This window comes from Entelurus aequoreus, linkage group LG18 (assembly GCF_033978785.1).
Source record: "Entelurus aequoreus isolate RoL-2023_Sb linkage group LG18, RoL_Eaeq_v1.1, whole genome shotgun sequence".
NCBI lineage: Eukaryota > Metazoa > Chordata > Actinopteri > Syngnathiformes > Syngnathidae > Entelurus > Entelurus aequoreus.
The window spans coordinates 45,995,259-46,012,137 of record NC_084748.1 but is presented as its reverse complement, the minus strand read 5'-3'; the positions used below and the strand labels follow the sequence as shown (position 1 = coordinate 46,012,137).

Below are 16,879 nucleotides of genomic sequence, written 5' to 3'. Positions count from 1 at the left end.
TAGATATTTTTATTTTTTATTTTTTTATTAGTTTTGACCAAAGGGGGCGCATTTCATTTTCTTACACACACTTGTTATTTCATATGTTGACCAGAGGGGGAGCACTTCTAAAAGCGACACACAGCCAATTAGAAAAATCCCTCCTTTTTGGGACCACCCTCATTTTGATAGATGTCACCAGCAGGGGTGCAAATGAGACATTCTCTATTAGATGCAATGTTATTGGGACCATGATTTATGTCATCACTTGTTCACACCTCCTCATATGGAAGATACTTTTCCTTCTTGCTGTCTCAAGAAGGGAAGAAATACAAGAACACACGCACACACACACACACACACACACACACACACACTCTTGTATTTGTTACCTTCCTGAGACCTCCGAAAAATGCCAAGGTACCACCCTTTCTAGATATATAAAGATGTGTATTTACAACAACAATAACATATACATACTGTGCAAGAAAAAGGTCACAATTTTACAAGTAAAACTGAGAATGTTGGCAGTATTGTAATAAAAGTCATAATTTTACTCAATGCAAGTCAAAATCTTACAAGAAAAACTGAACATTATTATGATAAAAGTTGGAATTTTACTCAATAAAAGTCGCAATTTTACAAGAAAAGCTTAAAATTTGGGCATTTTTATGAAATGTGTCGTAACTTTACTCGACAAAAGTCACAATTTTATAAGAAAACTTTAAAATGTTGGAAATATTATAATAATTATCAGAATTTCCCTTGGCAAAATTATGACAAAAGTCATAAATTTACTGTAAAAAGCTAAAAGCTATATTGCTGCCTTTGCACCTGTCAATGTTTACTTTTGTATGCACATTATATCAAACAAAAAATCCTGACTTTGGAGCAATGTTCACGGACTCTAGTATTTGGCTCTCTATTAGATGCAATGGTTTTCCGTATTGGGACCCTGATTTATGTCATCACTTGTTCACACCTCCTCATATGGAAGCTACTTTTCCTTCTTGGTGTCTCAAGAAGGGTAGAAATACAAGAACACACACACATTCTTGTATTTGTTACCTTCTTGAGACCTCTGAAAAATGCCTAGGACCAGCCTTTCTAGACATATAAAGATTTGTATTTACAACAACAATAACATATACATACTGTGCAAGAATAAGGTCACAATTTCACAAGAAAAACTGAGAATGTTGGCAGTATTGTAATAAAAGTCGTCATTTTACTCAACGCAAGTCAAAATCTTACAAGAAAAACTGAACATTATTATGATAAAAGTTGGAATTTTACAAGAAAAGCTTAACATTTTCGCATTTTTATGAAAAGTGTTGTAACTTTACTCGACGAAAGTCACAATTTTATAAGAAAACTTTAAAATGTTGACAATGTTATAACAACTATCGGAATTTCACTTGGCACAATTATGACAAAAGTCATACATTTACTGTAAAAGCTAAAAGTTTTATTGCTGCCTTTGCACCTGTCAATGTTTACTTTTGTATGCACATTAAATCAAACAAAAAATCCTGACTTTGGAGCAATGTTCACGGACTCTAGTATTTGGCTCTCTATTAGATGCAATGGTTTTCAGTATTGGGACCATGATTTATGTCATCACTTGTTCACACCTCCTCATATGGAAGCTACTTTTCCTTCTTGATGTCCCAATAAGGGTAGAAATACAAGAACACACACACATTCTTGTATTTGTTACCTTCTTGAGACCTCTGAAAAATGCCTAGGACCAGCCTTTCTAGATATATAAAGATGTGTATTTACAACAACAATAACATATACATACTGTGCAAGAAAAAGGTCACAATTTTACAAGAAAAACTGAGAATGTTGGCAGTATTGTAATAAAAGTCATAATTTTACTCAACCCAAGTCAAAATCTTACAAGAAAAACTGAACATTATTATGATAAAAGTTGGAATTTTACTCAATAAAAGTCGCAATTTTACAAGAAAAGCTTAAAATTTGGGCATTTTTATGAAATGTGTCGTAACTTTACTCGACAAAAGTCACAATTTTATAAGAAAACTTGAAAATGTTTGCAATATTATAACAACTATCGGAATTTCACTTGGCACAATTATGACAAAAGTCATAAATTTACTGTAAAAGCTAAAAGCTATATTGCTGCCTTTGCACCTGTCAATGTTTACTTTTGTATGCACATTAAATCAAACAAAAAAATCCTGACTTTGGAGCAATGTTCACGGACTCTAGTATTTGGCTCTCTATTAGATGCAATGATTTTCCGTATTGGGACCATGATTTATGTCATCACTTATTCACACCTCCTTATATGGAAGCTACTTTTCCTTCTTGATGTCCCAATAAGGGTAGAAATACAAGAACACACACACATTCTTGTATTTGTTACCTTCTTGAGACCTCTGAAAAATGCCTAGGTACCACCCTTTCTAGATATATAAAGATTTGTATTTACAACAATAATAACATATACATACTGTGCAAGAAAAAGGTCACAATTTCACAAGAAAAACTGAGAATGTTGGCAGTATTGTAATAAAAGTCGTCATTTTACTCAACGCAAGTCAAAATCTTACAAGAAAAACTGAACATTATTATGATAAAAGTTGGAATTTTACTCAATAAAAGTCGCAATTTTACAAGAAAAGCTTAAAATTTGGGCATTTTTATGAAATGTGTCGTAACTTTACTCGACAAAATTCACAATTTTATAAGAAAACTTTAAAATGTTGGAAATATTATAATAGTTATCAGAATTTCACTTGGCAAAATTATGACAAAAGTCATAAATTTACTGTAAAAAGCTAAAAGCTATATTGCTGCCTTTGCACCTGTCAATGTTTACTTTTGTATGCACATTAAATCAAACAAAAAATCCTGACTTTGGAGCAATGTTCACGGACTCTAGTATTTGGCTCTCTATTAGATGCAATGGTTTTCCGTATTGGGACCATGATTTATGTCCTCACTTGTTCACACCTCCTCATATGGAAGCTACTTTTCCTTCTTGGTGTCCCAATAACGGTAGAAATACAAGAACACACACACATTCTTGTATTTGTTACCTTCTTGAGACCTCTGAAAAATGCCTAGGACCAGCCTTTCTAGATATATAAAGATGTGTATTTACAACAATAATAACATATACATACTGTGCAAGAAAAAGGTCACAATTTCACAAGAAAAACTGAGAATGTTGGCAGTATTGTAATAAAAGTCGTCATTTTACTCAACGCAAGTCAAAATCTTACAAGAAAAACTGAACATTATTATGATAAAAGTTGGAATTTTACTCAATAAAAGTTGCAATTTTACAAGAAAAGTTTAAAATTTGGGCATTTTTATGAAAAGTGTCGTAACTTTACTCGACGAAAGTCACAATTTTATAAGAAAACTTGAAAATGTTTGCAATATTTTAACAACTATCGGAATTTCACTTGGCACAATTATGACAAAAGTCATAAATTTACTGTAAAAGCTAAAAGCTATATTGCTGCCTTTGCACCTGTCAATGTTTACTTTTGTATGCACATTAAATCAAACAAAAAATCCTGACTTTGGAGCAATGTTCACGGACTCTAGTATTTGGCTCTCTATTAGATGCAATGGTTTTCCATATTGGGACCATGATTTATGTCATCACTTGTTCACACCTCCTCATATGGAAGCTACTTTTCCTTCTTGGTGTCTCAAGAAGGGTAGAAATACAAGAACACACACACATTCTTGTATTTGTTACCTTCTTGAGACCTCTGAAAAATGCCTAGGTACCACCCTTTCTAGATATATAAAGATTTGTATTTACAACAACAATAACATATACATACTGTGCAAGAAAAAGGTCACAATTTTACAAGAAAAACTGAGAATGTTGGCAGTATTGTAATAAAAGTCGTCATTTTACTCAACGCAAGTCAAAATCTTACAAGAAAAACTGAACATTATTATGATAAAAGTTGGAATTTTACTCAATAACAGTCGCAGTTTTACAAGAAAAGCTTAAAATGTTGGCATATTTATGAAAAGTGTCGTAACTTTACTCAACAAAAGTCACAATTTTATAAGAAAACTTTACAATTTTGGTAATATTATAATAATAATCGGAATTTTACTTGGCACAATTATGACAAAAGTCATACATTTACTGTAAAAGCTAAAAGCTATATTGCTGCCTTTGCACCTGTCAATGTTTACTTTTGTATGCACATTAAATAAATAAAAAATCCTGACTTTGGAGCAATGTTCACGGACTCTAGTATTTGGCTCTCTATTAGAGGCAATGGTTTTCAGTATTGGGACCCTGATTTATGTCATCACTTGTTCACACCTCCTCATATGGAAGCTACTTTTCCTTCTTGATGTCCCAATAAGGGTAGAAATACAAGAACACACACACATTCTTGTATTTGTTACCTTCTTGAGACCTCTGAAAAATGCCTAGGTACCAACCTTTCTAGATATATAAAGATTAGTATTTACAACAATAATAACATATACATACTGTGCAAGAAAAAGGTCACAATTTCACAAGAAAAACACAGAATGTTGGCAGTATTGTAATAAAAGTCGTCATTTTACTCAACGCAAGTCAAAATCTTACAAGAAAAACTGAACATTATTATGATAAAAGTTGGAATTTTACTCAATAAAAGTCGCAATTTTACAAGAAAAACTTAAAATTTGGGCATTTTTATGAAATGTGTCGTAACTTTACTCGACAAAAGTCACAATTTTATAGGAAAACTTTAAAATGTTGGAAATATTATAATAATTATCAGAATTTCACTTGGCACAATTATGACAAAAGTCATAAATTTACTGTAAAAGCTAAAAGCTATATTGCTGCCTTTGCACCTGTCAATGTTTACTTTTGTATGCACATTAAATCAAACAAAAAATCCTGACTTTGGAGCAATGTTCACGGACTCTAGTATTTGGCTCTCTATTAGATGCAATGGTTTTCCGTATTGGGACCATGATTTATGTCCTCACTTGTTCACACCTCCTCATATGGAAGCTACTTTTCCTTCTTGGTTTCTCAAGAAGGGTAGAAGTACAAGAACACACACACACACACACACACACATGTAATGCACCGCATGTTAGCGTGCACAAGTGCGTATTAAAAAAAGATGATGGTCTCCTGCACCAAGGCCCACACGGTCCAGGGGCTGCAATGTTCACACTTCATGCTCCGCACACATGGGGCCCCCCTGTGTGCTGAGTGTTGTGTGTGCAGGCCTACCTCTGGCAGAGAGCTTCTTGGTGTTGATGATTTTGGCAGCGTACTCCTGGCCTGAGGAGATCTTCACACAGCGTCTGACCACAGAGAAGGCTCCCCTGGACACCAAACGCAACATATCAGCATATTCACCGCAGTCAAACCAACCGAGGCACTGGACCTAAGGGTCGGCAACCCTTGGCTCTAGATTCTGTCCTAACATGGACGAACATGACACAAACCTTCCTAATTGTTAGAAGTCCCACTGTTTATATCAAACATGCTTCACTGATGAGACTATTTGACCAGCGCCGTTTCGTCCTACTAACTTCGGCGGTCCTTGAACGCACCGTAGTTTGTTTACATGTACAACTTTCTCCGACGCTGCCACAGAAAGACGTGTTCGAGGCCACTCCTTCGCTGTCTCATTTTGTCCACCAAACGTTTTATGCTGTGCGTGAATGCGCAAAGGTGAGCTTTGTTGATGTCATTGACTTGTGTGGAGTGCTAATTTGTCACAATCCATGCTAACGTGCTATTTAGGTTCGCTGTATGTACATATTGCATCGTTATTGTCAGGTTCAAACACTGATGACATCTATTAAACAAGACAAGAAGCAAGGAATTAAACAGAGACAGAATTCAATTTGGCTCAATTGAGGAGAAACGCATACACCTGTACCCTTGCACAGTGTCACCACGCTCTGACGAAAGATTGTACGCCTCCTCTTTTATTTGGACTTCCCCTGATTACATGGCAACAGCTGTTTCTAAGGGAAGGGGGTCGTAAACAGCCATCGCCTTTGATTACAAACAGTTCAAAGAAAAGGTCGTAAAACAGTTCAAAGAAAAGGTCCCTGGAGGGGAGTCAGGTCCTGCTTCCTCTGCGCTTTGTAGCTCTCGGGTCAAGACAAAATCTTTCCGTGGATTACAATACATCAAAGAAGCAGAACACCTTCATGTTGCTTCCCATCATACACAGTGGAGTTTTACAAGCCTTCTTCTTGGTAGGATCAAAGACAGCTTTTATCCTCTCGCAGGTCGAGCTGAACTCAATGTAACACAAAGTTTTGTGATAACTTAGATACAATTATTCTAACATGTATGCCTCGTTTGTAGGTATATTTGAGCTCATTTAGTTTCCTTTACTTATGTCCTCTGTGTGTTTAACCTATATTTGCATGTCTCATTATCTGTATGTAATACTGGCTGCATTTCTGATAGTTGTTTGTGTGCCATGTTGTTCCAGACCACAGCAAAAGTTACCATGTTGTTCCGGGCCACAGCGAATGTTGCCATTTTTGTTCCAGACCACAGGAAACGTTACCCAGCTTGCAAAGACTGTAACAAATCCATTAGAAGGAGACAGCCTGCCGTTTCCTTTAAACTTGGACACACACATCTATACCTTTGACCATTCTAAGCCAGTCATTTCCAGGAGTTATCTCACCCTCTGAGAAGTTTTTCCAATGTTGTAACGTAGTCGATAAGCTCCTCCTTTTTCTCTATCTTCTTATTATGTGACATTCATCCTCCGCAGTTGCCATTTCTAATATAAAGTAGTGTAAAGTTCTTACTTATATCTGTCAGTAAACTTGCCATGAAAGGGCTAAAACGTACCGGTGTCATGAGTTTCCATTATTCACCCAAGGAACTTTAGTTATCAGAGAGTTCCGGTCGGACCTTTTTTTCACGGGACACATTTCGGGCGTTGTTGTTGCACTAGTGAGCCGCGGATGAGTTGATTGAAGTGAAGTCTGAATGTCATTAAAACAGTTAGCGCCATCTTTTGACACTTCTTCCACTCCCGTCCTTGCACGCTACACCGCTACAACAAAGACGACGCTGTCCAAGTGGAGGCACGTAAATAAGACGCGCCCACAAAACGGCGCATCCTGATAAGACTGTCAGAAAGCGGCTTGAAGATGATGTGTAAAACATCATCTATGCAACATTTTGAGCAAACAACCACCATTACATGTTATGTAGACTACAAGGAAGTCTTTTACATTTAGAAAACAAAAATACTAATATGACTCCTCCTCCGGTCCACTCCCTGTATGATCAGTGTCAGAACTTGGTCCGCATTGCCGGTAGTAAGTCGGACCCGTTTCCAGTGAGGGTTGGACTCCGCCAAGGCTGCCCTTTGTCACCCGTTCTGTTCATAACCTTTATGGACAGAATTTCTAGGTGCAGTCAGGGCGTTGAGGGGATCGGGTTTGGTGGCTGCAGGATTAGGTCTCTGCTTTTTTGCAGATGATGTGGTCCTGATGGCTTCATCTGGCCAGGATCTTCAGCTCTCACTGGATTGGTTCGCAGCTGAGTGTGAAGCGACTGGGATGGGAATCAGCACCTCCAAGTCCGAGTTCATGGTTCTCGTCCACGGAAAAGGGTGGAGTGCCATCTCCGGGTTGGGGAGAAGACTCTGCCCCAAGTGGAGGAGTTCAAGTACCTCTGAGTCTTGTTCACGAGGTAAGAGTGGATCGTGAGGTCGACAGGCGGATCGGTGCGGCGTCTTCAGTAATGCGGACGCTGTATCGATCCGTTGTGGTGAAGAAGGAGCTGAGCCAGAAGGCAAATCTCTCAATTTACCGGTCGATCTACGTTCCCATCCTCACCTATGGTCATGAAGTGTGGGTCATGACCGAAAGAATAAGATTGCGGATACAAGCGGCCGAAATGAGTTTCCTCAGAAGGGTGGCTGGCATCTCCCTTAGAGATAGGGTGAGAAGTTCAGTCACCCGAGAGAGACTCGGAGTAGAGCCACTGCTCCTTCGCTTGGAAAGGAGCCAGCTTAGGTGGTTCGGGCATCTCGTGCGAATGCCTCACGAGCGTCTCCCTAGGGAGGTCCTCGTTGCACGTCCCACTGGGAGTAGACCCCGCAGTAGGCCAAGGACCAGATGGGGGGATTACATCTCCTCTCTGGCCTGGGAACGCTTCGGGATTCCCCAGGAGGAAGTTGCTAATGTTGCTCTGGAGAGGGAAGTCTGGGGGTCTCTGCTGGAGCTGTTGTCCCCGCGACCCCATTCCGGATAAGCGGTTGAAGATCAAGACAAGAAAGTTTGATCATATTACACCTATACTGGCTCACCTGCACTGGCTTCCTGTGCACTTAAGATGCGACTTTAAGGTTTTACTACTTACGTATAAAATACTTCACGGTTTAGCTCCAGCCTATCTCGCCGATTGTATTGTACCATATGTCCCGGCAAGAAATCTGCGTTCAAAGAACTCCGGCTTGTTAGTGATTCCTAGAGCCACAAAAAAGTCTGCGGGCTATAGAACGTTTTCTATTCGGGCTCCAGTACTCTGGAATGCCCTCCCGGTAACAGTTAGAGATGCTACCTCAGTAGAAGCATTTAAGTCCCATCTTAAAACTCATTTGTATACCCTAGTCTTTAAATAGACTCCCTTTTTAGACCGCCTGTGCATCGGTTGGGGACATCTCTGAGCTGCTGACCCGTCTCCGCTCGGGACGGTTTCCTGTTGGCCCCACTATGGACTGGACTCTCGCTGATGTGTTGGATCCACTGTGGACTGGACTTTCACAATATTATGTCAGACCCACTCGACATCCATTGCTTTCGGTCTCCCCTAGAGGGGGGGGGGGGGGGGGGGAGTTACCCACATATGCGGTCCTCTCCAAGGTTTCTCATAGTCATTCACACCGACGTCCCACTGGGGTGAGTTTTTCCTTGCCCGTATGTGGGCTCTGTACCGAGGATGTCGTTGTGGCTTGTGCAGCCCTTTGAGACACTTGTGATTTAGGGCTATATAAATAAACATTGATTGATTGAAGATGGATGGATGGATGGATGGAGGTGGCGGGTCTCTCCCTTAGAGATAGGGTGAGAAGCTCTGTGGTCTGGGAGGAGTTCAAAGTAAAGCCGCTGCTCCTCCACATGGAGAGGAGCCAGATGTGGTGGTTCGGGCATCTGGTCAGGATGCCACCCGAACGCCTCCCTAGGGAGGTGTTTAGGGCACGTCCGACCGGCAGGAGGCCACGGGGAAGACCCAGGACACGTTGGGAAGACTATGTCTCCCGGCTGGCCTGGGAACGCTTCGGGATCCCCCGGGAGGAGCTGGACGAAGTGGCTGGGGAGAGGGAAGTCTGGGCTTCCCTGCTTAGGCTGCTGCCCCCGCGACCCGACCTCAGTTAAGATGGATGGATGGATGGCTCCTTTAATACGCCTATAATCCGGCGCGCCTTTTGTATGAAAATAGACCTGAATAGACCGGCAGTGCGCCTTATAATCCGGTGCGCCCTACGGTCCGGAATTTAAAAAAAAAAAATTCTTGGAGAAGTGGGACTCATTTGACGTGATAGCATTTTGAAAGCGGACAAAGGTGCCTAATAGCAGAATTGTTGTGGCCAGCGTGCGTGGAAAACCTCAACAAAAAGTAGGTCAGCTATATTTGAGGGCGCCGCATCTCTAAATGCAGCCTTGGACAGGACTGCCTGCCTCAGCTCACACACACACACACACACACACACACACACACACACACACACACACACACACACACACACACACACACACACACACACACACACACACACACACACACACACACACACACACACACACACACACACACACACACACACACACACACACACACACACACACACACACACACATTTTATGTCCATGTCTGCGCACATTTCCCACTTCCACGCCAATCTTCCCCTCCTCCGCAGCTCTGACTCCTTCTAACCTTCGACCACGGTGTGTGGATTTCAAGACTGGGATGAGGAGGATGAGGAGGATGAGGAGGATGTCTCGCTCCGACCCTTCCTGCAGATGAATTATTCAGGGACGTGCTTCAAAAGCACTAATAGGAAAATAACGTACTACATCAGGGGGGGGGGGGGGGGTCCAAACTTTGCCTCTTTAAAGGACACGGAGGGCCATTTTTAAAATGTTTGATTTTTAAAAGCCGATTTAATATATTGATTTTTTTTTTACGTCAACGTCAAAGCCTGATAAATATCGGACACATAATTATAGACTTAGACTTCCTTTTATATTTAATAAATAGATTACTTTACAGATAAATTATATTGCACTTTTGCAATATATTATTGCAATATTATCACTTCACACTAGGGTTGTACGATATACCAGTACTAGTAAAGTACCGCGATATTAATGAATCATAATCCACCTCTAGAAAATACCTGGGGCCGTACTTATCAAGCTTCTTAGAATGACTCCTAAGAAGTCTGCTAAGAGTTGACTTAAGAGTAAATAAATTCTTCGCTGAAAGCTGCACTTAAAAGTTAGTTATCAAGCGTCTTACTCACACTTTCAGCGAAGTGTAGGACTGAATCTTAAGTGTCACACTCAGAGCTGAATTACGACATTACTATGTGCCGTAAACGCAATTTTAGGTGACGTCATTTCTGTGTCCGTAGAAATGACCAATCACGGAAGGGAATCCGTTGTCTAAGAATAAAGAAATATCTTGGAAATATTTAAGTGGACAATGGGAGTGTATATTTTGACAATAAACTACAAAATAATACAAAACAAACTAGTCCCCGTCGGGACTCACGCTACCGCTCCCTCTCTTCTCTCGCCCACACACTCACTGACGTCACTCACCTCACGGCCACACACATACGCTACTGTCATAAGCTTTTTCTTTCCAATTCATTAATTAGGCAACTAATTTGAAACTGGTGTGGGTGGCTCTATATATACTAGCCCACTGCAGACACATGCAGAAATCAACAAGGAATCGAAAAGTATTAAATCTGTGACAAAAATAATATCCGCTCTGTCTAAACGATACCGTTTGATCAGCTGCTCGTCATCAAAAAAACAACAACATTGTTCCGTTCCCTGAACGTTGGCGCACGTCTCTCTCGCCTCAGTGCCATCCCCTGCTGGCAACTCCTAAACACTTAAGACACCTCTGAAGGTCTCTTAAATATCGTGGAGAGTAGGAGTGATTCTTAGACTTAAGAACGTTGATAAAAAGCTTTTATTCTTAAGTTTGAGAGTAGGACTAAATTTCGCAAATTCTCAGGACTTAAGTGTAAAATGGCACTCTAAGAAGCTTGATAAGTACGGCCCCTGTTCTTTTTTTTTTTTTTTCTTTTTTTTAACGGGCATGACGGCCCGCTGTTGTCACGCCGTGACATTGGTGGTTTTACAAGCAGTCGAGCATGTTCGGCAGCGCACAAGCACGGAGTACTTACAAGCAGACACAGTGTGTACTATAAAGTAAAGATAAAGGTGACGTTATAACACTGAAACGCCCTCAGGAAGAGGTGCTTTAAGACAGTGGTCCCCAACCTTTTTGTAGCTGCGGACCGGTCAACGCTTGAAAACTTGTCCCACGGACCGGGGGGGGGGGGGGGGGGGGGGCGGGGGGGGGGGATTATTTATTTATTTATTTATTTATTTATTTATTTATTTTTTCCCCATAAAGAAATACAATCATGTGTGCTTACGGACTGTATTCCTGCAGACTGTATTGATCTATATTGATATATAATGTATATATTGGTTTTTTTAAGTTGATTTAATTTAAAAAATATATATATATATATATATTTTTATTTCTTGTGCAGCCCGGTACCAATCGGGGCCGCGGCCCGGTGGTTGGGGACCACTGCTTTAAGACATGGCAGTCTGCAGTGTTGCAGCTACACTGTAAAAAAAAATTATGTAAAAAAAACGGTCATCTACTGGCAGCTACGGCTGCCAAACGAAAACCATAAAATGTAAGTAAAACATTGTAAACCAAATAATGATCAAAAACATTATATTTACAGAAATTTTCATGAAACGTATCGCGGGAAAATATCGTAATTTTACATGAATTTGAAAGTAATTGAAGAAAACAGAAAATGCTATGTATAATTAATTTGGTATTTTTCAGTAAAAAAAATAGAAATATACATAGTTTGTCATTACTGGCATTTAACTTAAAACAACAGGTGGATTGTTTATTTACAGATAACGTCTTCAATTCTACAGTTTTATAAAAAAAAAATTTTTTAAATAGAAAAATTACAGTAGAAATTTAGAGTAAATTAACCATAAAATTATGATTTTTTTTTTTTACAGTGTATTTCTAAATGACTAATCCTCGTATCCATGGCGACAAATAAAGTAAGTTTCTTACAAGTACCATTATCACTGCAGGACGACGAATAGCTAAACTTGCTTCACTACACACCGTAAGAGGATACAATAGCGTCACAATGTAAACAAACTACACCTGACATCCACTGTAATGATACCAAGTACAAGAGCGTATCTAGTAGATACTACTATCATTACATCGATATTTTTTATCGTCACAACATCTTTTTTCCTTTTTTTCCAAATTCATATTATGTTTATAAAGTCAGGTAATACGTCCCTGGACGCATGAGGACTTTGAATATGACCAATGTATGATCCCGTAACTACTTGGTATCGGATTGATACTCAAAGTTGTGGTATCATCCAAAACTAATGTACAAACCCCGTTTCCATATGAGTTGGGAAATTGTGTTAGATGTAAATATAAACGGAATACAATGATTTGCAAATCATTTTCAAGCCATATTCAGTTGAATATGCTACAAAGACAACATATTTGATGTTCAATCTGATAAAAAAAAATATTTTTGTGCAAATAATCATTAACTTTAGAATTTGATGGCAGCAACACGTGACAAAGAAGTTGGGAAAGGTGGCAATAAATACTGATAAAGTTGAGGAATGCTCATCAAACACTTATTTGGAACATCCCACAGGTGTGCAGGCTAATTGGGAACAGGTGGGTGCCATGATTGGGTATAAAAACAGCTTCCAAAAAATGCTCAGTCATTCACAAGAAAGGATGGGGCGAGGGTCACCACTTTGTCCACAACTGCGTGAGCAAATTGTCGAACAGTTTAAGAACAACGTTTCTCAAAGTGCAATTGCAAGAAATTTAGGGATTTCAACATTTACGGTCCATAATATCATCAAAAGGTTCAGAGAATCTGGAGAAATCACTGCACGTAAGCAGCATGGCCGGAAACCAACATTGAATGACCGTGACCTTCCATCCCTCAGACGGCACTGTATCAAAAAGCGACATCAATCTCTAAAGGATATCACCACATGGGCTCAGGAACACTTCAGAAAACCACTGTCAGTAACTACAGTTGGTCGCTACATCTGTAAGTGCAAGTTAAAGCTCTACTATGCAAAGCGAAAGCCATTTATCAACAACACCCAGAAACACCGCCGGCTTCTCTGGGCCCGAGATCATCTAAGATGGACTCATGCAAAGTGGAAAAGTGTTCTGTGGTCTGACGAGTCCACATTTCAAATTGTTTTTGGAAATATTCGACATCGTGTCATCCGGACCAAAGGGGAAACGAACCATCCAGACTGTTATCGACGCAAAGTGTAAAAGGCAGCATCTGTGATGGTATGGGGGTGCATTAGTGGCCAAGACATGGGTAACTTACACATCTGTGAAGGCACCATTAATGCTGAAAGGTACATACAGCTTTTGGAGCAACATATGCTGCCATCCAAGCGCCGTCTTTTTCCATGGACGCCCCTGCTTATTTCAGCAAGACAATGCCAACCCACATTCAGCACGTGTTACAACAGCGTGGCTTCGTAAAAAAAGAGTGCGGATACTTCCCTAATTAAGTTTATGAGTTTGAACATCAAATATGTTGTCTTTGTAGCATATTCAACTGAATGAAAAGGATTTGCAAATCATTGTATTCCGTTTATATTTACATCTAACACAATTTCCCAACTCATATGGAAACGGGGTTTGTATACATCGTATATATATATATATATATATATATATATATATATTTTTTTTTTTATATACAGATATCTGTGTTGGCCCTGCGATGAGGTGGCGACTTGTCCAGGGTGTACCCTGCCTTCCGCCCGAATGCAGCTGAAATAGGCTCCAGCACCCCCTGCGACCCCGTAAGGGACAAGCCGTAGAAAATGGATGGATGGATGCATATATATATATATATATATATATATATATATATATATATATATATATATATATATATATATATATATATATATATATATATATACATATATATATATATATATATATATATATATATATATATATATATACATATATATATATATATATATATATATATATATACATATATATATATATATATGTATGTATTTGTATGTATATATATATATACAGTATATATATATGTATACATACATATATATATATACACACATACATGTATATTTACATACATATATGTTTATATATATACATACATATGCATATTTATACCTACATATATGTATAAATATACATATGTACATACATATATATATTTACACACGTATATGTGTATATATACATACCCCACCTACAGTGGCAAGCATATATATATATATACATATATGTACACATTTTATATGCATGTATATATATATATATATATATATATATATATATATATATATATATATATATATATATATATATATATATGTGTATATACATATATATATATATATATATATATATATATATGTATATACATATATATACACACACACGAATACCCACACAAATACACAAACACACACTTATATACACAATAATACACTAACACATATATATATACACACACATGTGTGTGTATATATATACAGTATATACATATGTACCCATAAATATACACTTATATATACCGACAAACAAGAGAAGAATAAGTGATTATTACATTTGAACAGAAGTGTAGATAGAACATGTTGAAACACACACACACATATATATATATATATATATATATATATATATATATATATATATATATATATATATATATATATATATATATATATATATATATATATATATATATATATATATATATATATATATATATATATATATATATATATATATATATGTATATATATATACTGCAGGTGGGAGGGGTGACATTTGACAATATCTGGTACTCAAGTTTGCGAGGGTGGATGAAGTATAAGTAGTAGTACATGTAGTATATGTATAAGTAGTAGTACATATATGTAGGAGTAGTAGTATATGTATAAGTAGCAGTATATGTATAAGTAGTAGTATATGTATAAGTAGTAGTATATGTATAAGTAGTAGTACATGTAGTATATGTATAAGTAGTAGTACATATATGTAGGAGTAGTAGTATATGTATAAGTAGCAGTATATGTATAAGTAGTAGTATATGTACAAGTAGTAGTATATGTATAAGTAGTAGTATATGTAGTATAGGTATAAGTAGTAGTATATGTATAAGTAGTAATATATGTATAAGTAGTAGTATATGTATAAGTAGTAGTACATGTAGTATATGTATAAGTAGTATATGTATAAGTAGTAGTATATGTATAAGTAGTAGTATATGTATAAGTAGTAGTATATGTAGTATATGTATAAGTAGTAGTACATATATGTAGGAGTAGTAGTATATGTATAAGTAGCAGTATATGTATAAGTAGTAGTATATGTACAAGTAGTAGTATATGTATAAGTAGTACTATATGTAGTATAAGTATAAGTAGTAGTATATGTATAAGTAGTAATATATGTATAAGTAGTAGTATATGTATAAGTAGTAGTACATGTAGTATATGTATAAGTAGTATATGTATAAGTAGTAGTATATGTATAAGTAGTAGTATATGTATAAGTAGTAGTATATGTAGTATATGTATAAGTAGTAGTACATATATGTAGGAGTAGTAGTATATGTATAAGTAGCAGTATATGTATAAGTAGTAGTATATGTACAAGTAGTAGTATATGTATAAGTAGTACTATATGTAGTATAAGTATAAGTAGTAGTATATGTATAAGTAGTAATATATGTATAAGTAGTAGTATATGTATAAGTAGTAATATATGTATAAGTAGTAGTATATGTATAAGTAGTAGTACATGTAGTATATGTATAAGTAGTGGATGGAGGCAGTGACGTCACATGGATGTTGTTGTTGTCGCGTGGAAGAAAAAGGCGGGATTAAGAGCAATGCAGCACTGGCCTGCATCACACATGGCAACACGCACACCCCACGCACCCCCCCCCCCCCCCCATCCGCGCGCCCTGTGAGTGACAGGGCCACACGCACGCGCAATCCTCCAAACTGGCGGCGGTCTGTGACGTCACACGCGGACACTCGGAAGGATGCGGACACGGTCGATACTTACTTGCCGAGCTCCTCGAACAGCTGGTACTCGTCCGTGAATCTCGTGCAGATGGTGAGCGCCATGGTGGTGTCCGCTGTGTGGTCGTGGGAGCCTCCTGCGCTCACCTGCACGGCCCGGCTGGAGCAGCAGTCAATCAATCAATCAATCAGTGGAAGCCGCTGGGCGTGATCAATCGTCGTGTCGTGGCCAAAGCATGTTAGTGTGCTGCGTGAGTGTGCGTGTGCGTGTGCGTGGGAGTGGGGAGTGTGAGTGTTTCAGTGTTCGCCAGCCAGGCTGCGCCGACCCCCAGCTGTGCGCTTAGTCCCGCCCCCCTGCGTCACGTGACGCCCGTCGACCCCATGCAAATGCAGTATTTCATACCACGCCCACTTTAGACACGTGACAACAAATCACGTGCTTCATAATAAAGCTGAGCCGCACAAGCACGCCCCCAAGTGGACGACAGCGGTATTTAATTTATTA

General features: G+C 38.4%; 1 protein-coding gene across 9 annotated transcripts in view; it reads right to left on the bottom strand.

Moving 5' to 3' along the window:
• camk2d2 (calcium/calmodulin-dependent protein kinase (CaM kinase) II delta 2) overlaps positions 1–16,615 on the bottom strand; it is a 148,844-nt gene extending 132,229 nt beyond the window's left edge. For all 9 annotated transcript variants that reach the window (XM_062027256.1, XM_062027258.1, XM_062027261.1 and 6 more), the window contains exons 1-2: positions 16,418–16,615; positions 5,231–5,325 (exon numbers count right to left, since the gene is read on the bottom strand). In XM_062027256.1, coding sequence (XP_061883240.1) covers positions 5,231–5,325; positions 16,418–16,479 — 157 coding nt within the window. In that variant the 5' untranslated portion in view covers positions 16,480–16,615. The remainder of the gene's footprint in view (positions 1–5,230; positions 5,326–16,417) is intronic.
• Positions 16,616–16,879: the final 264 nt, after the last annotated feature.